The 25,324-nt window shown below is 44.9% G+C and overlaps 1 protein-coding gene across 2 annotated transcripts in view; it reads left to right on the top strand.

Moving 5' to 3' along the window:
- The window catches only part of KATNBL1 (katanin regulatory subunit B1 like 1), a 1,007,693-nt gene that overhangs the window by 609,078 nt on the left and 373,291 nt on the right, over positions 1 to 25,324 (top strand). For both annotated transcript variants that reach the window (XM_044073973.1, XM_044073974.1), the window contains exon 7: positions 5,020 to 5,109. In XM_044073973.1, coding sequence (XP_043929908.1) covers positions 5,020 to 5,109 — 90 coding nt within the window. The remainder of the gene's footprint in view (positions 1 to 5,019; positions 5,110 to 25,324) is intronic.

Genomic DNA, 25,324 nt, shown 5'->3' with positions numbered 1-25,324 from the left:
TATCCATTCTAATCACCTTCTTGGTGATCCCAAAATTCAAAATGCTCACCCTCCAGCAGCTGCTACCCATGCTTTCCAAGGATGCTTGGCTAACCACCCTAGATCTAAAAGAGGCCTACCTCCCCATTCCTATCCGGGAATCATGCAGGAAATATCTCCTCTTCAGGACAGGATCTCAACACTTTCAGTTCTCTGCGCTTCCCTTTGGCTTATCTACTGCTCCCAGAGTTTTCACAAAATATCTGGCTCCGGCCATTGGCTTTTGCAGACAAATATTCAGATTTACCCATACTTAGATGACTGCCTTATTCAGGCAGACAGTCAGAAAAAGCTGCTCAAGCACCTGGCCTTTGTAAAGACCCTCCTAACCTCTGTAGGTTACACAATCAACGAAAAGAAATCCAAGCAGGTGCCTACCCAAAGGATAATCTTCCTGGGAGCAAGTCTGGACACTGCATCCCAGATGGCATACCTTACACCAGAGAAACGAATTTTCCTGACAACCTAGTTCTCTCAACTAGCCACCCAGGCCCCAGCTATCTGCAGGAAAGATCCTGCAAGCTCTGGTGTTCATGGCGTCTTACATACTACTCATTCCATATGCCACACTGCATATGAGGAAACGTCAGTGGTACCTAAAAAACCTTTGGTATCAACATTCTCAAGACCTGGAAACTCTTCTACCTATAATTCCTTGCCTCAGAAAAGATTTTCTTTGGTGGGAAACAGCATGCTCCCTCAAAGGATTACCTCCCCCCACCCCAGAAAAGATTTTCTTTGGTGGGCAACAGCATGCTCCCTCAACAAGGTACTGCCCCCCCCCCCCCCACACACACACACACAGACCCTCACAACAGACGCATCCGACTAAGCCTGAGGTTCACACCTGGATTGCAGATGCATACAGGATCAATGGAGCCCACAGCAAATCCCTCTGCACATCAATCCATCAATCAAAAATAAATGATGGCTATGCAGCATGCTTTGATGGCTTTTGAGCCCCTTCTCTCTCCAGGAGCTCTCCTGATCAAAACAAACAAACACCACTGTGATGTGGTACGTCAACAAGTGGGGAGGTACTCGTTCCTACCCTCTGTGCAGGCTGGCCATGACCCTTTGGCATACAGCCTCTGCCATGCAACTACACCTGTTAGCACAATTCATACCAGGCTCTCTCAACTCTCTGGCAGACCAATTAAGCAGAAATCTTCTGGGCCCACACAAGTGGCAACTCAACAGAAGTACCTTCACCCTAATAACTCAGAATTGGGGAACCCCGAAGGTCAACCTCTTTGCCTCCCACACCAACCATCAGCTCAGCAAATTCTGCACCAGGGAGCATCACTGCATGGCTTGGAAAAGTGGATGCCCTGTCCTTCCCCTGGGTCAGCCTATCGGTCTATGCCTTTCCTCCCCTACCTCTCATCCCCAGGGTACTGCTCAAAATAAGGGAGGAAAAACCAAGGACCATTCCTATAGCTCCAGACTGGCCCTGGCAACACTGGTACTCCTTGCTGTGCAGCCTGTCTCCGCTGCTTCCATGGCATCTTCCTCAGATTCCAAACCTCCTGACCCAGAGGGAAGGGGAATTCATGCATCCCCAATTGCAGACACTCATTTTGGCAGCTTGGCTTATTTCTTAACCCCGAACCTCAGTAAACAGGTTCTGTATGTTATCAGTGAGGCCAGACGCCCTAGCACCAGAATGTCTTATGCAGATATATGGAAAAGGTTCTGGACCTGGATCCAGGCTAAGGGAGCCAATATGGCACAGCCCTCCCTCCCTCTCATCCTGGTTTACTTAGCTGACCTACTACATAGTGGCCTCTCTTTCTCCTCTATAAAATTCATGCCTCTGCTATTTTTGCTCCTTTTCACACTGAGCAGCCCCTTTTCTCTCACCCTTTGATCAAACCGTTCCTAAGAGGGGCTAGCAACTTGAGGCCACCACCGAAGGGCACCAACACCAGCTTGGGACCTTAACTTTGTATTGGAAAAGTTCACCCTGCCCCCTTTCAAACCAGCTTCTTCTGCAGAGCTAACATATCTCTCCTGGAAGACAGCATTCCTTCTGGCCATCACTTCAGCCGGAAGAGACTCTGAGCTGCAAGCACTCATGGTTGTGGAACCCTTCATCATCTTCCATGCATACAGGGTATCCCTCAGACCTAACCCATCCTTCATGCCCAAAGTGGTGTCCAGTGTAGCTTTCAACCAATCTATTAATTTGCCACCCTTTTTTCCTAATCCCCAGAACAAGGGGGAAAGTATTCTTCACTCTCTAGATGAGCACAGGCAGCTCAGATTCTGTCTAGACAGGACTAAATCCATCGGTCTGATCAGTTGCTGGTTAGCTTTGCTACAGGGGCAGAAGGCAAAGCCATCTCCAAACAGTTTCCAAATGGATAGCACACTGCATCCATTTCTGCTACAAACAGCATGGAAAGCCTCCCCCTAAGGGGGTCAGGACACACACCTCCAAAGCAGCCTCCACCTCTGCAGCTTTCCTCAGAGGAGTCCCCACCAGGGACATCCTGGAGGCTGCCAGCTGGACATCTGTTCACATCTTTACCAAACATTACCACCGGCCTCTCTCCTCCAAATCCAGGGCAGGGTTTGCCTCTGCAGTCTTGCATGGCATCCTAGCCAGCCCCTAGTTTCCTTGACTGCCTCCACCCATTTCCTCAGCTTTGGGAATGAACCGAAATGTGATGACTGCAACAGTGAAACACGAAGAATATAGTAAAGTTGTGTACACTTACCATAAATGTAGATGTTCGAGTGTATTCACGGTTGCAGTCCTGGTTTCCCTCCCTCCATCCCCCTTTCTTCTCTTTCTGCTTTTATTACAATTCTTCCTTATTGTTCTCCTTTCCTTACAAGGGACATATCGGTATTTTTCCACTGGTGGGGTTCTTCCACTAGAGCCTGGCTTCCTACTTGGGGGCTCCTGACAGGTTAGGGGAAGAAAAACTGATGTAATGGTGTTGGCTACCTTTATACTACTGACAACCTGACATCAGTCCTCAAGCAACAGCAACCGACGCAGAAATACTAAGTCTCTGGTATTCGGGCCGGCCGAAGGCTACCCTGGCAGGGATAACCCAAATGTGATGACTGCAACAGTGAATACACTTGAACATCTACATTTATTGTAAGTGTACACAACTGTACTTTGGAGTTACCTTCTTTGTGGAGTGGGGTAATGTATGCAATTTTCCAGAGGTGGGGGAGCTAAGCTTTCAGTTATAGAGCAATTAATGAGGATTATGGGAAATTCAATAACATTAGCAGCAATCCTTAGGAATTCAGTTGGTAGATTGTCTGCAGAGAGGGTTGTAGGTTTGAGTTTAGTAAGCATCTTTTAATAGTGGAGACTGGGACAGGTTGCAGTGAGAAGCCCAGATCAGTAGTGTTGAGGCCTGGTGGTTTGTTGTGGGGTAAGTAGGATTTAGCTAGGATTTGAATGGAGTCTGTGAAGAATTTGTTGAACTGGGTCGCTGTGTTTGAGTTGTCAGCGGTAAGAGGAGTAGGGGTGCTAGCTTTACCTGGGTGGAATAGATTGTTTATGGCGTCAAAAATTTTTTAGTACTCTGATATCTGTTTTGAGTGCTGTGGTAATAGTTTTCAGTCTTATCTTGAACTCTGGAACAAAGAAACTATTTTTGTTTGTCGGTATTGGTACATCTCTTTTTTCCAATTAGCCCAAGCTTTATACCTGTTATATAGTAGTGATCTAGTCTCCTTGGACAGCCAGGGGGCATAGTTAGATTTAATTAGAATGGTTCTGGGGGGTGCGTGGTGGTCTAGAATTGAGAAGAAAGTTGAGTTCAAGTATGATACAACGTCGCCCAAGTTAAGTATTCTCAAGGGGTGCAAGTTGCAACTTGATAGAGCGGTGGTGAAGTTACTGGGGTTAAATAATTTTTTTACTTATCTGTTGGTAGATGGTAGATTTTACTGTACAAGTCTGATTTCTGATTAGGTAGGTTGGGAGGTGGTCACTAAGGCTGTCAGGGAGGCATCTGGTTTGACTGATGTCTGGTCTGTTGATAGTATGCCAGAGTTTCACCTTGCTCTTTTGTGAGTAAAAGTAAAATAAAGCAATCTCCCCATTTTGCAGAGAAGTACAGGAGTAGCACTTATGAGCAGGTAATTTTGCAGAAACTGTCTGTTACATGCAGTTTGTTCTCAGAAGCCTTGAGTGTAGCAGAGATGTATAAAATATGGGTTTACCTGAAAATATCAAAACCCAGAAGATCGAAGATGACATTGCTGAGACAAAATCAGAGAAAGCTCATTTTAGTGAAGAACTGGATCAGTGAATGTATTCCTGGGGTAAGTAACCTGTTGGCCAACAAGGTGAACTTTGCCCTTTTCCCAAGTGTAGTGCGATTTTGGAGTTGGTATATTTAGTTGGGGTTGGGGATGGTGAAGTTTGGTGTTAATGGTTACTTACACTGGGAATATCTTTGTTGAGCCATTCCTTCGCTGATGTGAGTTTTCACTGATGACATCTTCGATCTTCTGGGGTTTTGATGTTCTGAAGTTTGTACCACAGTCTACTTGCTAATTGCACCTTCTTTCAGCAGTAGTAATGGAGATGCTTGTCTACATGTCCCAACTGCCATGCTTCAGTTTTGTGCGTTATCCTAGATATGCTGCCAGTCTTTCAATACTTTCTGAAAGGATCTTCCATCTGTTTCTATTCTTTCTGATGCCTTTACAGTAAGCTTAATGATCATACCTTATATAGAATATGATTTCTCCTCAGTTTGGTCAGTTGCAACATCTATCGATAACTTACCTACCCAATTTGTTTGACAGGAAAGTTGACATTGGTGCAAGATTGCTATAAATCCTGGGTTGGGAATTTGGGCCATTTTCATCATCTGTTCACAGGCCCAAACTGTTACCATCTTAAGCAGAGTGCGCCAAATGTTTGTCTTAATTTTGTTGTATGTGCAGTGAACTGTGACGGACTCTCACCTGTGTTGTTCTTTGTTTTTCTCTCCATAGTTTACAGGACAAGAAACCTTACATCTCTTTAGGATGCTGTGTTGACCTGTTACCACAAGTGAAAAATTTACTTAAAAGCCAATATGAAGAGTAAGTAGAGCGACACTACTTTTGTGTGTTCGTATGTAGTTTAGACTTTAAATGTGACCTGTCCTTTAATTAGCATATGATAACCAAAATCCAGAAGTGATGTACACTAGATTTGATTTAGGCCAAAATCAAGAAAAAATGTACATTTTACCTAGAAAATAAATTGTCAGATTGAGCAGTTGATGGTGTTAACACATAAGGTGGATAACTGATCATGGTGTCAAGGTGCTGTGCTCACAAAAGCAGAGTTAAGTTTATATTTAAAAATGTACAGCATTACTGTATTATAAATAAAATGGTACCACTACACCCGAAATACAACATATATACATTTATACATATGTCTGTATTTGTGTGTAATATAAATGTATGTATGTATGCATGTTTGTGTGCATATGCATGCAGATAATCTTGGAGAAAATGGTAGCTGCCAGGCTGACATGCACCAGTGCTAATGTGCACTGACTGGACCACCCAAAACTTGTTATAAAGTTAGTGTTTCCGAACCTATTCTAATCAAGAAGTGAACAACAAATGAGAAGCAAATGCTAGTTTGAGCTAGCATAGCTGAGCAACTGTGACTCAATTGGGCATTCCAGTCGTGTCCAGCCAGCATAGCTGAGCAACTGTGACTCAATTGGGCATTCCAGTCGTGTCCAATGTGTGTGTGTATGTAAGCATTCCAAGCAAGTAAGTGTAAGGTGTGTATACATGCTTGCGCACGCACAATTCTGTAGGAGGAGTAGAGTGCTAATTACAAAAGGTTGAAATAATAAAATGCAGCAACCCCGCATACCCCAAACGAGACAAATTAGTATGTTTTCTTGTAACAGATGGGAAAACTTGAAGCTCTTGGAAGTACATATTTTATCTGAAGTAGTTTACTTCATTTGATCTTCAAACTGTGGGTACCAGATCCTTATCGGATCCAAGCCGGCAATTTCACTAGCATCTGCTCCAAGCTCCTCCCCTTACCCATAATACACCACCACTACTTTCCATCCCCCAGATCTCATTTGCCGCGGCTAGCCATAAGCATCGTGATTCTGATCTCAGAGTCTGTGAGTTGGGTTATTTTGGTATTTTAGTGATGTTCTTCATGTTTCACTGTTAGTCATTACATTTGGGTTATCTGCTTGCAGGTAGCCCTCGGTCGGCCTGATTAACAAAGTCTTGGGTCCTGCATCGGTTGCTTTCCCTTCTTCCATGATGTCAGGTTGTCAGGGGTATAAAACAGCCGAAGCCATTACATCAGTCTTTCTTGCCATGCGGTGCCCGAAGCAGAAGCAGTTCGCAAGTGCCAGTCGGCCGACTCCTGAAATTTCCATTTTCGAGTTTCAGAACCAAAGTCTTCAACTAAAGCTAAGTACCCCGTTGGGGAAACATTTTCTTGCTCCTTACCGATGTCAGTAAAAGTTAATAATTGCATTACTTTTGGAAAGCAAATACCTCATAAAGATTTTCATTCGTACTGTATTCCTTGCCTAGGCCCTCACCACGACGTACCTTGCTGTCGGTTTTGTGCTTTATTTAATCAGCGCACTATCCGTCGTCTGTGTATTTTCTTCTCTAAATATTTCGGTTCTCAGTTTAATTGTCCAGAAATGTCATCTGTTAGCAGTTCGACTACCGGGATTCCAAAAAAACGCAAAGATAAAGGCAGAGACAGGCGCCGAGGTCCAAAACTACCAACGACGCTTCTCCTAAGCCAGTTGCCAGTTCGCCGGTACTCAGTGAGGCACTTCCGCAGCCCCTGATACCCGCTACTTCTGATTCGTAGGCCTCTACTAAGACCCATTCTGAGTCCGGTATGCCGCGAGATGCTTCAACTATGGAACCCGCGGATGTCTGTACCTTGGATGGGTCTGGAGCCGCTGTACAGGTACTGGCTTCTGAGGTTGTATTCAGGCCTACAGACTTGCATGTTAAACCAATGCCTCCTTCTTTACTTAGGCCTAAATCTTGATCCATGCCTAAAAAAATGACGCCCAGGCCACATGCTCAGGCCTCTATGCCTAAAAAACAAATAAGAATAGCTGAAGATGTGATAACTCTAATCAGGGGTAGCCACCCCCCCCCCCCCCGCCTTCTAAGAGGCCTAGGATTGAAGTTGATTATGAATCTTCTGATCAGGATTCTGTTTTTTCTGATTCTTCTGATGATCTGGATTTGCCTTTACCTACTTATGAGGATTCTGATGCAGAGGACTCCATTCCCTATCCTTCCCCTCCTAAGGATTTTTCTTTTGGGCAAACCTTACATACTCTAAGGGATCATTTCCACTGGGAAAGCCAGGATTTTTCTGATTCAAAAAAGAGGCTTAGGGATTTCCTTCTCCTACCTCAGCATAGGCCTTTAGCTATTCCTCCTGTACTAGACATTGTTGATGATGCTTTTTTGAAATCTAGTTTGGCCCCTGATTCCCTGCCTCCTGCTCCCAGAAAACCTAACCGATACTACAGGGTCCCTGAGTCCCACAAGTTCTTTTTTAAAAATCCTATTGCAGATCCAGAGACTATTTCACAGGGGCCCAAGGGCATTAAGGCTTCTACTGCTAAAAACCCTACCCCTTCTGATAGAGACTCCAGGGCGTTGGATAGATGGGGTAAGAAGGTTTACACTTCTGCAACCTTGGCCATTAGGGCTTTAAACTGCCAGTTTCATATGTTAAAGTATCAGCAACATGTTATTGGACTGCTTAAACAGAAAATGTTGATTCCTGACTCTGTGGAAAATAAAGAATTACGGGATTTAATGCATTCTGCTGAACAAGTTGGAAAACGTACTTTGCAATGTGGTTTTGATTCATTAGAGGCCTCTTGCAGGGCTGCTCTTACTGGGTCTGTGCTCAGAAGGTATGCTGGCTTAAGGAGCAATATTTGCCTGATCATGTTAAAGCTAAATTGTTGGATGCTCCTTTAAATCAGGACCGCCTGTTTGGCAACAAGGCTGAGGAAGTTCTTAAAAAGATGGAAGATAAAGCTAAATCTATGCAAACTGTAAAGATTTTTTACAAGTTCAGCCTCCTAGATTTAGTAGGCACTGGGGCTCTAAGAATTGGTCCTTTCCAGCCCCTTCCAGCTCTTCTCAAGCCAAACCCAGACGCAGCAAAAAACCCAAGTTTCAGTCCCATGGGGGACGCAGAACGAAGCAGTGGGGGGTCCTCCACTTCCAAATCTGGGAATAATAAGACTCCCCCCCTATGCTAAACTGTCTCAGTGACTTCCTTTTAAAATTTCCAAGCACTTATCAACTGACTGCCCCTTTGGGGGGAAAGATTGTTCTTCATGCAAAGAATTGGGAACTCATTGCCCAGGACAAATGGGTTTTAAATAGTGTCCCAGGGATACAGATTTCACTTTGCCAACACCAAGCAGGTGGCCGGCCTACCACAAAATCAGTGGGCAGAGGCCCAAAAACAAGTACTTTCTCTCTTAAGCATGGGGGCTATTCATCTGGCACCAAAAGAGGTTTCTACTCAAGACTTTTCCTGGTGCCCAGAAAAGACAGTTCATAGCGTCCTATCCTGGACCTGTCTACTCTAAACACCTTTTTAGAGATTCCAAAATTCAAGATGCTGACTCTTCACCAATTACTTCCTGTGCTAGGCAAAGATGCCTGGTTGGCAACACTAGATTTAAAAGAAGCATACCTGCACTTCCCAATCAGGGGAATCTTGCAGAAGATACCTACGCTTCAAAGCAGGCTACACACACTATCAGTTCTCTGCACTGCCCTTTGGCTCATCTACTGCGCCCAGGGTATTCACAAAGTGCCTAGCTCCAGTTATTGCATTTTGCAGGCAAAGAAATATTCAAATATACCCATACCTGGACGATTGTCTAATTCAGGCAGAAAGCCAAGATGTACTTTTGAATCATCTGGACTTTGTACAAAGGGTTCTAACTTGTGTGACCATAAACGAAAAGAAATCACACCTGGTACTCTGTCAACAAATTATATTCCTGGGAGCAAGCTTGAAAACAACTTCCCAGATGGCTTACCTCACGCCAGAGAACCAAATTCATTTGACAACCTACTTCAAACAAGTGGCCACAAAAACCCTGCTTATCTGCAAGACAAATACTGCAAGCCTTGGGGTTCATGGCCTCCTGCATTCTTCTAATTCCATATGCAAGACTGCATATGGGGAAACTACAGTGGTATCTAAAAAGCCTATGGTGTCAACATTCTCAAGACCTGGAAACAATGATTTCTATCATACCTTGCCTACACCTAGAGTTCCTTTGGTGGGCAGAGGCCTGCCACCAAAACAAGGGACTAACTTTCACAGCACCCCCTGCCACCCAAACCCTAACAGACACATCAGACTTTGCATGGGGGGGCTCACCTGGCAGGGAAGTACATTCAGGGCAAATGGAACCCAAGTCAAATGCACCTGCATATCAATCAAAAAGAAATGTTAGCTGTACAAAATGCTCTGACAGCCTTTGAGGACCACATTCTTCCAGGACAACTAATGGTAAAGACGGACAGCACCACTGTTATGTGGTACATAAACAAGCATGGGGGTACACATTCTTACCCCCTCTGCAGACTAGCCATGGCATTGTGGAACACAGCCTTGAGCTACCAAGTGCACCTACAAGCTCAATTCCTGCCAGGAGAATTAAATACACTGGCAAACGGACTAAGCAGAAACCTTATGGACCCACACTAGTGGAAACTGGAACAAAGGATTTTCACATGTTGAAAAGCAAATGGGGGAGCCCAGATATAGACCTGTTTGTTTCTCCCCAGAACTACCAATTGCACGAATTTTGCACAAGGACTCCCCACAAACAAGCCTGGAAAGTCGATGCTCTGTCCCTCAGCTGGTAAAACATATCAGTCTATGCCTTCCCCCCTCTGCCTCTGTTCTCCAAAGTACTACTAAAAATCACACAAACCAAGGATGATTTTGATTGCTCCAGACTGGCCGCGCCAACACTGGTACCCCCTCCTGCACAGTATGTCATGGTTTTTCTCCATGGCACCTGCCTCAGACTCCTTCCCTGCTGTCTCAGCAGGAGAACCAGATTCTGCACTCTCAGCTTCTAACACTGAACCTTGCAGGCTGGCTAATTACTTAATCTCTTCTTTACCATCCCTCAGCAAACCTGTGATGGATGTCATTTTAGAGGCAAGGAGGGCCTAGTACTAGAAAACCTTATGCTGAAAATGGAAAATATTATGTGCCTGGAACCAATCTTAAGAGAGGAGCACAGCAATGCCCAATTTACCTCAGATTTTACAATACTTAACTGAGATTCTTCACAAGGGCCTGTCTTTTTCCTCCATTAAAATCCACGCCTCTGCCATTTCAGCTCATTATAACACAGAACCTCTTCTCTTCTCTTCTCTCATCCACTGCTCAAGCAGTTCCTCAGAGGGGCCAAAAATTTGAGACCATCCAGGAGAGCTCCAACCCCAGCCTGGGACCTTAACTTCGTCTTGGAGAAACTCACTCTATCTCCTTTCGAGCCAGCTGCTACTGCAGACTTAAAATTTATTTCTTGGAAAACAGCTTTCTTTTTAGCAATCACTTCAGCTAGAAGGGTATCTGAATTACACACCCTTATGGCATTGGTTCCTTTCATCATCTTTCTCGCGAACAGGGTGTCACTCAGAACCAGTCCATCCTTCAAGCCCAAGGTGGTATCGAGTGTGGCTCTTAATCAGTCCATTCATTTTCCGACTTTCTTTCCCAATCCACAGAATAAAGGGGAACGGGGATACTGCATTCCTTAGATGAGCACAGACTACTTAGATTCTGCTTGGACAGGACTAAACCTCAAAGGAAATCTGAACAACTGCTGGTGGCATTTGCTGCAGGGGCAGAGGAGAAGGCTGTTTCAAAGCAAACCATTTCTAAATGGGTGAGCCATTGCATTCATTTATGCTATAAGCACCATGGAAAACCAATCCCCCAGGGGATCAGACTTCACTCCAACAGGGCTGCATCTACCTCTACAGCCTTTCTCAGAGGTGTCCCTACCAGGAACATCCTAGAAGCTGCTACCTGGAGTTCTGTACATGCTTTCACCAAGTGTTATCATTTCCCAATTTTCTCTAAATCCAGAGCTGACTTTGCCACTGCAGTCTTGCAGGGCCTTATAGCTGGCCCTAATGCTATCTAAATTTCTCTTCCCAACCATAGCTTTGGGAATCTACCCAAATGTAATGACTGCAACAGTGAAACAAGAAGAACATAGTACAGTTGTGTACACTTACCATATGTAGATGTTCAAGTGTATTCACTGTTTCAGTCCTGGTTACCCTCCCTCCAGCCCCCAAACTTCTTTTGGCTATACCTCTACTTTCCTTTACTATGCTTAAAAGCCTTTTTGGTGTATTTGCTTTTTTTGTTGGAGGTATATCTTTGTGCTTTTATATTTAATTGCTTCCCATTAGGGGAGCACCTGACATCTGGGGCAAGAAAAACTGATGTAATGGCGTCTGCTGCATGTTTTATACCCCTGACGTCATGGAAGAAGAGACAGCAACTGATGCAGGACCCTAGACTTTGTTAATCTGGCCGACAGAGGGCTAACTGCAAGCAGATAACCCAAATGTAATGACTGCAACAGTGAATACACTCGAACATCTACATTTATGGCAAGTGTACACAACTGTACTTTTTTACCTTCATAAACAGCAGAAAAAGCCTACATCTGGTCTCTCCAGAGTGCTAGAGACAGCTTTGGCAAACTAGGTGAAATGGCAGTGGAGTTTTTAACCAGATTGTTTAATGAAATCTTCGAAAATGAGAGGATCCCTGAGGAATGGAGAAAGTGTTTTGGTACCGATTTTTAAGAATAAGGGTGTGTGCAGAGCTGTAGTAACTACAGAGGGATTAAATTGATCAGTCACAGCATGAAGTTATGGGAAAGAGTAGTGGAAGCTAGGTTAAGAAGAGACGTGATGATTAGTGATCAGCAGTATGGTTTCATGCCGGGAAAGAGCACTACAGATGCGATGTTTGCTCTGAGATTGTTGATTGAGAAGTACAGAGAAGGTCAGAAGGAGTTGCATTGTGTTTTTGTAGACCTAGAGAAAGCATATGACAGGGTTCCTAGAGAGGAGCTATGGTATTGTATGAGGAAGTCGGGAGTGTCAGAGAAGTATGTAAGAGTGGTACAGGATATGTACGAGGGTAGTGTGACAGCGGTGAGGTCTGCTTTGTGGGTGATGGATTTGTTTAATGTGGAGGTGGGATTACATCAAGGATCAGCTCTGAGCCCCTCCTTTATTTGCAATGGTGATAGAGAGGTTGACAGATGAGATCAGACAGGAGCCCCCGTGGACTATGATGTTTGCAGATGACATTGTGATCTGTAGTGAGAGTAGGGAACAGGTGGAGGAGACCCTGGAGAGATGGAGATGTGCTCTAGAGAGAAGAGGAATGAAGGTCAGCAGGACTAAGAATATGTGTCTGAATGAGAGGGAGGAATGGTGAGGATGCAAGGAGTAGAGGTGGATGAGTTTAAATACTTGGGATCAGTAGTTCAGAGTAATGGTAAGTGTGGAAGAGAGGTGAAGAAGAGAGTACAGGCAGGATGAAGTGGGTGGAGAAGAGTATCAGGAGTAATTTGTGACAGACTAGTACCAGTAAGAGTGAAAGGGAAGGTCTACAAGAGGGTAGTGAGACCAGCTGTGTTATATGGGTTGAAGACAGTGGCATTGGCAAAAGGGCTAGATTTCGAGCTGGATGCGGCAAAGTTAAAGATGTTATAATTTGCACTGGGTGTGACGAGGGTGGACAGGATTAGAAGTATATTAGAGGGTCAGCTCAGGTTTTTTTAGTGTATTCTTGTTTGTGTAGGTTCCCTCTCTTCCTCCCCTTGCTGGTGCATCGAGTTTTAGGCTTTTTGTGTAGTTTTAAGTAGTTTATTAGTTAATTTAGTGTATAGTTGTCTCCCCCCCCCCCCCCAGCATTCTATGTGCTTTGAGAGTGTGGCGAGTGGGCGTGTTTAGAGAGCTAGTTTTTTTCTTTCTATATTGCCTGAGTTTAGAGAACTAGTTGTTCTTTCTGTATTGTGTTTGGGATTTCTATAAAAATCTGAGTTGGGATATGGCTGATCCTAAGCCGGTCTTTAAGAGGTGCACCGAGTGTGGCCATAAATTGTCACCCGCTGATATCCACACTCTTTGCGTGATGTGTTTGGATGTTGCCCATTTGAGTACTGATTGTGCTATTTGCATGGGTTTCAAATCGCACACCATTAAGGATAGATGGGCCAAGTTAGCCTTGAAAGGCCTTCTGCCCTATCTGCTTTTCTCACAGCGGTTGTTGTGGCCACCGCTTCTTCCTCTTGTCCTTCCCTCTCATCCCTCCCAGGCTGGGACTCACCCTCCCACTTCTAAACCTGTGGAAGCGTACTGCAGAAAAGGCGGAGAGAAGGAGAGAGAGCACCGGCCAGAGAAAGAAAGAGGTCTCTCAACCTTTCAGCTCCATCAGGAACTCCCGCCAAGAGTCAGTCTAGGCACTGTGACTCCCCTTGGCTCCGATCTCCCAGATTTCCCCAGAACCGGAGGAGCCACGACCACCGTCTACGTCCCTCGGTTCCTTGACCCGCCAGGTTGGAGTCCGTGGCCTCATTGTGTTCCTCCCGCAACCTTTCCGAAATCGCAATGGATAAAATGATGCGGAGGTTAATTCGCACACAAATCCAGATGGTGGGAGTCTTGCCAGCCCCCCTCTCCCTCGCTTCCTTTTTTTCACTCCAATTTCTCCTTCTCCAGTCTGACCTCCGGGTTCGAGTACATGGATCTGAGGATGGCCTTAGGGGGGTCGGCGCAGATGGTACCTGTCTCCTCGACGCCGACAGCTGCCTGGAGCGTGTCAGATCCGACCAGTTTGGATCCGAGTGGCTCTCTGAGCCAGAGGCTGGATGTCGGATGTGAGGGAGTGTAACTTTTTCCATCGGCTCCGACATTGTTGGGCCAAGTTCCCCACTCGGAGCTCCGTCCACTTCGGGCCCCCGCTCCGATTCTCACGTCGGATCTGGGGAGAGCAGTTCCCTTACTGGTGGCCCAGGAAACTTGTTTTCCCTCACAGTTCGACGTGGTAGAAAGGGTTCTGTCCACTGGATCGAGGCCCTTGACTATTTCTTCGGACTCCGCCCCGACTCCCTCAGCTTTGTGTGCAAATCCCATCCTTTTACCTGAGGGACAGCCTGTGCTCGAGGAGCCCCAGGCGATTTCCCCCTGAGGAAGAAGTGGTTTGCGAGTTCCCCCCCGAGAGCCCCACGAGAGACATGCCTCGCAAGCATATATGCAAGAGGAGGCACTTGGACTCCCCAGAGTCCCTCACCGAGGACATGGATTTGGATGATGGTGAAGGTTCCCCCAGATCACCTCCTGAGGATGTCTCCTTTGGAGACATCGTGGAAATCCTATATCAGCAAGGAGGTTGGTCCATCCCAAAACCTTCCTCTGATGAATCTGTGTTCCTGGAGGCTTTCGGCATGGGCCCGTCTACTTCCTGGGTGTCCCCTCCCGCAGATCCCCTGGTGAATTTGGTCACCTCGAGGGCTTGGAAGGAGCCGGACACCGTGGAACCAATCCCCAAACGCCCAGACAAAATTGTGAGCCCCCACTCAGAGAGATCAGCGTAGAACAAAGGGTCCCCTGTAGATGCTATGGTGGTAGCAGCAGCCACCAAAAAGGAACTAGCCCAGGAGAGTTCCTCAGTTCATCCCCCCCGACCGAGAGTCTTGGATGATGGACCACCTAGGGAAGCAGGTTTATGCGTCAGTGACTTTTTCCATCAGGGAGCTGAACTATCTGGCCCATGTTACTAGACTACAGCGCAACCTGGTTAAGGAACTGGTTGAGTCTCCCCCAAAGTGCATGTCGCCAGAAGACAGAGACACGTTCTCCGCGTAGATGGCTTCTTTGACAGCGGTTTCCAACACGTCCATGTGACTCCCCTCACATGCTACTGAAGGAGCGGCTAGGGTAGCTGGGTCCGGTGTGTCCATGAGGCGTAACGCCTGGCTGAGACTGTCAGTTCTCTGAACCCTTCAAGGCGCATTTGCGAATGCCCCTTATGACAGTTCTACCCTTTTTGGTAAGCCGTCCGAGACACCGTGGTCCAGAGTGAGAAAAATGGGAAGACACTATCTGCCATTGGAATCCGCTTCTCGAACCCTCAAAGATCCTTTTCTTGGAATCGAGTGCAAAAGGAGATGTGGTTCCGGAAGTCTCAGTATTCCCGGGACACTCAGGGCTCTTCGTCACCTAGAGGCAGAGGGGGGGACAGGATAGACGCCAGCCCAGAGGCAGAAGGGGTCTGTGGAATTTTGGGTCTTGAGAGCCATTCTCTGACAGGCCCGCACAGCAGCCCTGAGGGGTTGCCTGACTGCTCTACTCTGGAGGCATTCGGGGGTTGCCTGTCATTGCACCAGATGGCATGGGAAGTCCGTAACATCAGACCAGTGGGTGCTTCAGATAATTTCCAGAGGATACTCAATCCCATTTGTGGTTCCTCCCAAACACCTCCCGGACGTATCAGCCGTGCAAAGGGAGGCAGCAGCACTAGAAATTTCCAAGTTGCTAGAGAAACGAGCCATCAAACCCGTCCCCCCAGATCAGTCCGGATCGGGCATCTACCCCAGGTTCTTTTTGGTGCCATAGAAAACGGGGGACTTAAGACTCTGAACGTTGCCAAAGAAAAGTTCTGGATGGTCACCTTACAGCCCATCATGCCATACCTGCACGAGAGCGACTGGATGTGCTCATTCGACCTCCAGGATACCTACTATCACATAAAGGTGCACAGAAACTTCAGGAGATTCCTCCACTTTCAGCTATGAGTCAATCATTGCCAAGTTCGAGCCCTACCCTTTGGTCTTACCACAGCCCCCAGGGTGTTCACCAAAGTGATGATAGTAGTAGCGGCTCACCTGAGGCTTCAGGGGATTCAGGTCTACCCTTACCTTGATGATTGGTTCCTTACTACTCCCACCAAGCATCTACTTTACCAGACCAGAGATCATTTCCTAAAGCTTGCAGTCCACTTGGGGATTAGAATCATCATACCCAAATCTCTTCTGAATCCTGTCCAGGTGATAGACTACATAGGGGCATAGATAGACACACTATAGACAAAAATTTTCCTGACCACGGAAAGAGTTCGAAAGCTAAGGGTGCATGTTGCCTTCATCTACTGTTCTCACCTTCCCTCAGTAGAATTGGTTCTGAGGGCTCTAGCTTCTATGGCAGCGACCATAACACTTCTCCCGTGTGCCTGACTACATATGCGAGTACTGCAGTGGACTCTAGCGGTGCAATGGTCGCGGTTGGATCTTCCGTTGTCACATCCAGTACACCTCAGTCAAGTATGCAGGTCATCCCTTCTTTGGTGAATGCATTCTCCGGAAATTGTGGAGGGATGGCCTTTTGTTCCAGCCCTTCTCCAAGCCACAGTAACCCCGGATGCCTCCCAACTTGGGTGGGGGGGGGCATTTTTTGGGCAGGGCAGTCCCAAGGCCTGTGGTCCCCAATCGAGACCAGTTCGCATATAAACGTTCTGGAGATAAGGGTGGTCCGTTGCAGGCCTTTCATGCCTTTCTTCCTCTGGGAACCATTGCAATTCAATCAGACAAACATGTCAGTGTTCTGGTTTGTCAACAAACAGGGAGGGACCAGATCTTTACCCCCCTTTGTCGCGAGGTTATGAGAGTTTGGAATGGACAATCTCCACTGGTTGCTTTCTGACAGCAACGCACATTCTGGGACGGTCCAACATTCTAGCGGACAGATTGTCGGACTATATTGATGCCTTACGAGTGGTCTCTGAATCCTTCAGTAGTGGAGCAGATCTTTCTAGAGTGGGATCAGCCTTGCTGCGATCTCTTTGCATCTCCTTCCAACGTGAAGTGCAGCGAGTACTTCGCTTTGAACCCCCAGGTGGGGGAGTCCCCCAGAGATGCTTTAGTCCATGCTTGGCCTCCCAGTCTTCTGTATGCTTATCCTCCTGTACCCCTTATTCCGAGGTTTCTACAGAAAGCTTGCCAACTGGGAAGCAAAGTGATCCTCATTGCCCGGTTTTGTATTCGCCAGGTATGGTTTCCCTTCCTTTGGTCTCATCTTCTGGCTCCACCTTGGATCCCATTCAGGATCTCATTTTACACCCCTCGAGGGTTCCTCATTCGGGTCTGGACAGTTTGAAGCTCACGGCTTGGCTGCTCCAGTTCCCCTAATTGCTAAGACTCCTGGATTGTTTTCTTCAGTCAGGTCTATTCTGGTGGCAGCTCATAAATCCTCCACCAGGAAGGTTTATCATAGCAAATGGAAACTTTTTTCCTTGTGGGCTTCTCAATCACGGCTCCTGTTTCAGCAATTCTCTATTTTGTAGCAAATATTTTTCGACAAGAAGCTAGCTCTTCTACAATCAGTGTTCAACTAGTTCTCATCTCTTTTTCATATGGGCGAGAATTCTGCTTCTCTAGCCTCTTCCAGACTGTGTAAAGCTTTTATTAAAGGTACTTTCCTATTATGTCCTCTGGTCAAAGATCCTATTCCCCCATGGGACCTTACTGTGGTTCTTCAAGCGTTGGTCGCTCTGCCATTTGAACCTGCAGCAACCACAGATCTCAAGTTTTTTGTCTTGGAAAACAGCATTTCTAGTGGCTATCACCTATGCTGAGAAGGTTCCGTACATGATTTTTCATAAGGACACGGTTTCCCTTCGTACCAGTTCCTTCTTCCAAAAGTAGCATCACAGGTTAGCATCAATCAAACCATCAATTTACCTGTTTTCTTTCCCAATTTTACTAACTAAATGGAATACAGACTTCAGTTATTGGATGTTCATAGACAATTCTGATCCTGTTTACACAGGACTAGAACCTTTTGCAAATCTGATCAATTTTGTGTCCTTCTCTAAACCCATTTTAGGTAAACCAAATCTTTAGGGTCACCATTGCTGGGTGGATCTCCTTGTGTATCCTTCAGATCTATAAGGATAAAGGTTAGTCTCCTCTGGGTCAGGTGAAAGCTCATTCGACTAGGTCCATGGCTACTTCTGCGACCTTTTGGTCGAGAGTCTCACTGGATTATATTTGTTCTGAGGCTACTTGGTCCTCAACTCATACCTTTATTTCTCACTACAAATTGGATTTGATGTCTAGGAGAGCATCCTTTGGTTCCACGATGCGGAATGTCCTTCCTTGAGGGCCACCCAGTTATTTTAGTAGCTGGGGACTCTGTCCCACAGGTTGAAGATCAAATGAAGTATACTACTTCAGATAAAGAAGTTATGTACTCACTATAATGTTCCATCTGAGTAGTTCTGCTTCATTTGTCTTCAACTGTCCCTCCCTCCTTCCCCTTGGCCTTACTATATGGACAGCTCTTCAGCTGGTTTTAGGTGCGTAAGGTGTTTTTTGAGGTTGGGTTCTCAGTGTAAGTTGCAGCAAACTCGATCTGGGGGATGGAAGGTAGTGGTGGTGTATTATGGATAAGAGGAGGAGCTCGCTAGTGAAATTGCTGGCTCGGATCCGATACGGATCTGGTACCCACAGGTTGAAGAAAGATGCAGAACAACTCAGAACGTTATGGTGAATACAGAACTTCTTTTTATTGTATGCTCTTTTTGATATATTTTTTTCTTGAAGCTTAGTAAATTAGTTACTACTTTTATGAGCAACTTGCCTAGGCAAATAGCTCTCTGCAAATGCCATTCAGTTGCCCTGAGCTGCTTCTTGTAAGGGGAGATGGATGGTTCCATCTGGCCTAACTTTCAAGCAGTATATACCCATTTGGTACCAGTGTATACTATTGTGGTAAAGGCTAAAGAAACTGTAGTTTCAGAATTATGGTGCAGAGCAGTTGTATCCTAGTTTATATGTTGCCGGCTGGTTCTTTTGAAGGTGTAACAGTGGTGCTGTCTCCTGTGGGCAAGTAGCATAAATTGGCAAATCCTATTAGAGAGTATAAGGGAGGCCATGGTGGTTCTAGTTAGAAGTATTGCACCCCACTGGAAAACCATATTCTTTCTTGGACGTGGTGCATAGTTTGTATGGGCTATATGTAGCAGATCCTGTAACACCAGCTGTATTTAGTATCTCTAAGATCCACAAAAATTAGGGGATCTGCCATTATGACCAGTTATTGGCAGTAGATTCAAAGACTGAACCTTTGCTGATACAAGATTAAAAGAAATAAATATGACTGGGCACTTGTTAAAACATTCATGACTTTTTTGTTTTAAATCTGACTTTTTTTCACATTGATGTTAATATCTTTACAGTTGTACCACATGACATTGTATTATGTTGGTATAGGGAGATGTAACTGAATTTTCATTCTTAACGTCTTTGGATGCAACATAACTAGTTGACTTGTGTTCAGCATTTTGAACAATAATTTCGTCTTTGAAGTAGTAGGGGTATTTTTGTCAGGTTAATAGTGTACCTGTGGGGGCATCAGCAGGCCCTATATACACACATATAGAGTTAAAATATTGGGAGAAAAATTATTTGAGTTTAATCAATGTTATATTTATAGGTTTGTTTTTTTTTTGGATGACATTTATCCAGAGGACAAGAGACATTGAGTTGTTTATTTTTGAAGTATTTGGAATCAGCTACAGCTTTTAAAAAGTTCAGTGCTTTTCAGTGTCCATATTCTATCAATGTTTTGCTTGAATGTTTAGTGAATTATCACTTTAGACCTAGGCAAACATTCTCACACACACACACACACACACACACACACACATATATGTAATACATATATGTGTATATGTACAGTGGATAGAGAAAGTGTACGTACCCCTGTTAAAATGCCATGTTTTTGTGATATAAAAAATGAGACCACAATAAATCATTTCAAAACCTTTCCCACCTTTAATGTGTTTTAATACAACCAGCTTATTTTACGTTTTTATTTTTTATATTTTTTCCACTAACAAATTTGTTTTTCAATTGAATTGTACAGGTTATAGGTCACAATAAAGGTGGGAAAAGTTGTGAAATTATTTAGTGTGGTCTCATGTTTTTATCACAAAAACCTGGCATTTTAACAGGGGTGTACACTTTTTATATCTACTGTAATATGTATATAATGTGCGTTTTAAAGAAAATAAATCATGTTAACATGTTCTCAGTTACAGACATTGTACATTAAATAAATTCTTTAGAATTATCAATCCAGCATTGCATACATATCTCAATTTCTGCCTTCCCTTAAACCTCGCTCCTCCTGTAAACCTTATTCTGCATGCATTGTTTCCACAAGTTCCATGTTTTGCTATGTAATTTGCTTCTACACTTTTCTGAAGATCCCACTTCCAGTTCTTTTATTTCTGTTACAATATATTCACTACAAGTACTGTTGGTTAGACTTTGATTTCCATTTTCTAGTAATTGCTTTTTTGACAGTCAGAATTAAACTTAAGATCTTACTGTGTGTATAGGCAATTCAGCTAAAAAACAAATCATTTCCTTAGTTACACCCATTTATCATGCAATTAAAGTAGTGTGTAGGGAATTTTTTAAATATGCCAACTCCATTACACTCCTGCAATGTATGTTCCCAGTTACCTCTTTCATCCCCATCAAACCTCCATTTGCCATCTACATGAGGAAAATTCTTTGAGTCTGCTTGGAGTATAAAAATACCAGTGCGAGCACTTCAAGTAAAAATCCCAAATCTAGACTTTGTTGCATATTTGGGAGAATTACATATGTTCTTCAATTGTTTTCTTGTGAATTGCTTATCCAGTCTCTCATCTCAATATTTTCTAATCTCCTCTGATTACTATAGTTGTAGTGGAACATTTTATATACCCTACTGATTATCCCTTTAACAGCAGCTTGTGTTCTAGATTCAACTGAAAGCTCTACCAGAGCAGATCTTTCACTTATGATCCCCTTATCTCATTCTTTTCCCTATACTCCAATAGGGAATGCAGTCTTTAGTCTGCATCTCCGATGCCACAATCAAGTTTCATCAATATTCTCAGGACAAGGTATTTTATTTTTTGAGATTTGTTTGCCAGGAAAGTCCACTGGGGCAGAGTGAGCCCATTCTCAGTGGAAGCTCAGGGAGAAAAGTTTCAAAAGAAAGACATTTGAGAAGCAAAACAAAAAATCCAGTATAAACAATCAGCAAAAATCCAGAACTAACGTATGTATGTACAGCTTAAGATGGAACAAAATTTGCTAGTTTTAAAAGTAGACATAAGCATCTAACGTCTGTATCACTTATAAGAAATTACGCAATAAAATACAGTTAAGTATAGAAGAATTACAATGTTTCATAGAAACTTCAGTCTGCAGAGGGTAACATTTATATACAGGAATTAATGATCACTTCAAAGGATTACTATTAGTGTGAGTAGGTAGGCTGAAGGTGAAACATAAGAAGCAAGAGAGGAGTGAAATTGAGAGTAGGGCTAGTGTACAAGCAGGAGTAGTTCTGTAGAGTAGAGAAATCGGGGAGTATCAGAGAAATTCCCCTTTCAGTTGACCCATTTGTGGGTCAGCTTCCAAGTCCATTTCTGGACAGACTGGAATCACCCTCAGGCTTTTTTGTCTGTTCCTCAAGGAGTCTGACTGAAGTCGATGCCATGAGGATAGTGGATCAGCTCCTAGTGGCTAGGGGTCTTGCTGTATCTTCACAGGCCCTACTCCCCTCTTGAGATGGGGCTTTTCTCTCCCAGGACTCCATCAAACCTTTTTCCTCTAACCTCCGCAAAGGGTTTAGAGATTACGACTCCGATTTCTCCAGGTCAAGGTGCTTCGGTACCAACAGCCTTTTCTCCTTCAGTTCCAGAGTCTGCCATGAGTTCTTTCTTCCATTGGAATGGATGGACTCTTGAGGCCGTAGCTCAACTACTGCCGGATCCAAGGGTCTTGGATCTGGTCTATTTTGTTTTTTTTTTTTATTCATAGTCGTCCTTGGCTCTCTGGGCTTTGGCTGGCATGGGCTATTACTCAGTTACTGCTTTGGGGGTGGGTTTCTCAGAGTGGGGGTGGGACCATTGCTCCTAGGTTGGGCTTCTAGGTTCTTTGCTGCCATCTCTCTTCGGGGGGGGGGTATCTGCCTTCCAAGTTATGGAGAGGGCATTGGCCTCCGCAGGTTCTCAGCTGGACCCTCCCTTATCGGAGTATTATCCAGAGACTCCCTCTCGCCCAGAGCTACCACCAATCTGTACGTCCAGACAGCAAGACTTACCCCTGCGCAAGACCTATCTTCAGAGTCCTCCACAGAGATACCCACTGAGGAGACACCCAGAAAGAAGACATGTAAGAGGAAACAGATTCCCCAGAAGAATCTGTCACAGAAGACAGACTTCGATGAGGGGGGGAGGGTTCCCCTCAGTCACCCCCAGAAGACTTCTCCTTTGGAGACATATTAGAAATACTGAGGCAGAGGGATGACTGGAAGCCCAAAGACTCTGTGTACCTGCAGGCGTTTGGTGCTCGCCCATCTACTTCTTGGATGACTCCTCCCACTGACGTTCTTATTAAATTGATCATGCGTTGGGCTTGGAAGGCACATGACTCCGTAGAGCCGATCCCCAGGAGACAGGACAAAATTCTTACAGCACCAGAAGACCACCAGCATTGGGCTAAGGGATTACCTGTAGATGCCATGGTGGTTGCAGTGGCCACTAAGAAGGAACTGGCAGAAGAGTTCCACTGTTCACCCCCCCCCCCAAGTCGAGAGTCCAGCGCAATGGACAAATTCAGAAAGGGAGTGTATGCATCATCGGTCACTTTAAGGTCCTTGTATTTTATGGCACACTTTACTAGGCTTCAGAGGGATCTGATCAAGGAGTTGTCCGATAACTTTGCAGGAGCTGTCTCTGAGGATCTTCAAGGTAAAGTGGCCTTCCAGCTTCCTACCCTGGAGTCCATTTCCCAACTCGTCCGTGGGGCTCATTGTGCATGCAGTTGAAAGGAAGACTCTAGGGCAGCAGGTTCCAGCACGCCGTAAGGTGACACACCAGGATGCGCTTGTGTGAGTTTGCAGAGCCATTTAGGTCTTCTTTCGTCAATGCTCCTTTAGATGGGTCATCCTTGTTTGGCCCCAAAGTCAGAGAAACGTTAGCCAGGTGCGAGAAACATTAGCCAGGTGCGAGAAAGATGGAAAGACCGTGTCTACAGTGAGCATATATTTTTCTTCTCTCCAATGCCCCTACTCTAGGAACCAAAGGAGAGGGAAGATGTTCAAAAAATCCCAAGGGCCTTTTCAAGATGTGTGGTGGAGGCCCCACTCTGGGCAAAAGGGGGAGCTTCAGTGGAAGACGCTGACTCCTCAACAGTGGTGGCTCACAGAAATCAAGGTTACAGAGATCCCTTGTCTGGGAACCCCTACCAGCACTCTTGAAAGGAGGCCCTATTGCTTACCTCTGGAAGCAGTCGGGGAAGGTTCTCCTTGCACTTAAGAGCCTGGCAGCAAATAACTTCAGATACTTTGCAAAAGATCATTGCCAGAGGTTACTATATCCCCTTCATTCTCATTCCAGGATAAAGAGCCTGGCAGCAAATAACTTCAGATACTTTGCAAAGGATCATTGCCAGAGGTTACTATATCTCCTTCATTCTCATTCCAGGATAAAGATGATGACTCCCTGATGGTTCCACCCAATCAGAGGGAGCAAGGATCAATGGAAATTCAAAAGTTAAGTCATCCAGGAAGTCCCACCGACCAGATAGGATCCAGATTTTACTCAAGGTTCTTTTTGGTGCCAAAAAAGATGGAACTTGAGACCGATTTTAGATCTCAGCCTTCTGAACAGGTTTATTCAGCAAGCAAAATTTCGTATGGTCATGGTTCAGTCTGTCCTACCCTTCTTAGAAGAAGACATTTGGATATGCTGTGTAGATCTTCAGGGCATGTTACTACATAACAATGGACAAGGGCTCCAGAAGGTTTCTCTGAACTGAAAATGATTGTCTCCTAGCTACAATCAGAGTACTGCCCCATGGCCTCACCACAGCCCCCACAGTGTTCACCAAGTGCTTGGCAGCAGTGACAGCTTACTTGAGACTGCATGGATTCCGGGTGTTTCCTTATCTAGACTACTTGCTCATCACCGCTCCCACCAGGCATCTTCTGCTTCGAGCAACAGATTTTGTTCTACACCTAATTGCTCATGTGGACATTACAGTAAATCAAAATCCCAACTAAGCCCAACTCGATTTAGAGTTCATAGGAACCCACCTGAATACCGCCACTTGTTTCCCTTCCTCTGCACAGGCTATAGAATATAAGATTCCAAGTACAAGCCGTTCTCTCCAGCAACAAGGTACCTGCACTTTAGTCCTTCAAGCTCTAGGGTCCTTGACAGCAGCTATTACCTTAGTTCCTCTTACAGGATTTGACACGAGACTTCTACAGTGGCTTTTAGCATCCCAGTGGTCCATCCTGACCCATCCAGTGACGCATCCCATTTTAATCGCTAGTCATTGCAAGAAGAACTTATCCTGGTTGATGGAATCTGAGGAAATTCTCTTGAGCTGTCTTTTTGTTTCACCTCAGCCCAAGGCTGTAGTGACCATGGACGCCTCCCGGATGGGGGGGCATTATCTGGGCAGAACAGTCCAAGGCACTTGGTCCCTGATAGAGGCCAGTTTGCATATCAGTGTTATGGAATTGAGGGTAATGATCTTAGCATTGTGAACCTTCCAGAATGCCCTTCCCCAGGAACAATTGATGTTGATGTTGAACAATTGATCATTTAAAGCAGAAAAAGGCTAATGCAGCGCCACCTAAACGCTTACCCTTACCAGTTGATTATTGTACATTTCTAACTCCACTCTTAAAAGCCAGTAATCGGCATTAAAAAACACAACATCCACATAGAGAATCTTAAAGGGCCAGGGCTAAACGTACCCCCCTCCAGTGGTGCTTACAAAAGGGCATTTGCATATTAGAGTTTGGTATTGCTGCTACCAAAGAATTACATTTTTATTTACAAACATTGTTATAATTAGTTTGACTACTGCTGTTAAGTAGAGTGGAATTTGTTTCTAACTGCTTTCTTTCTTTATACTGCTATAAAAAAGGGCACATAACTATTGCATTATAGAGTTTTGCATTGCTGCTACCAAAGATTTGGTAATGTTTCATTGCTAACCAGAACTAATGTCCCTGTGAACGACTGTCTAATTTTAATATTCTTAGGTTTTTGGAAATGTATACAGAATATTGAAATATTTGTCTCTGGGAATGATTTGTGTTATTCTGAGTA

Source organism: Protopterus annectens, chromosome 6.part0 (genome assembly GCF_019279795.1).
Source record: "Protopterus annectens isolate FY-2018-M chromosome 6.part0, PAN1.0, whole genome shotgun sequence".
Classification (NCBI taxonomy): Eukaryota; Metazoa; Chordata; order Ceratodontiformes; family Protopteridae; genus Protopterus; species Protopterus annectens.
Note: the sequence above shows the minus strand (reverse complement) of the source record. Positions and strands in the feature narration are given on the sequence as shown.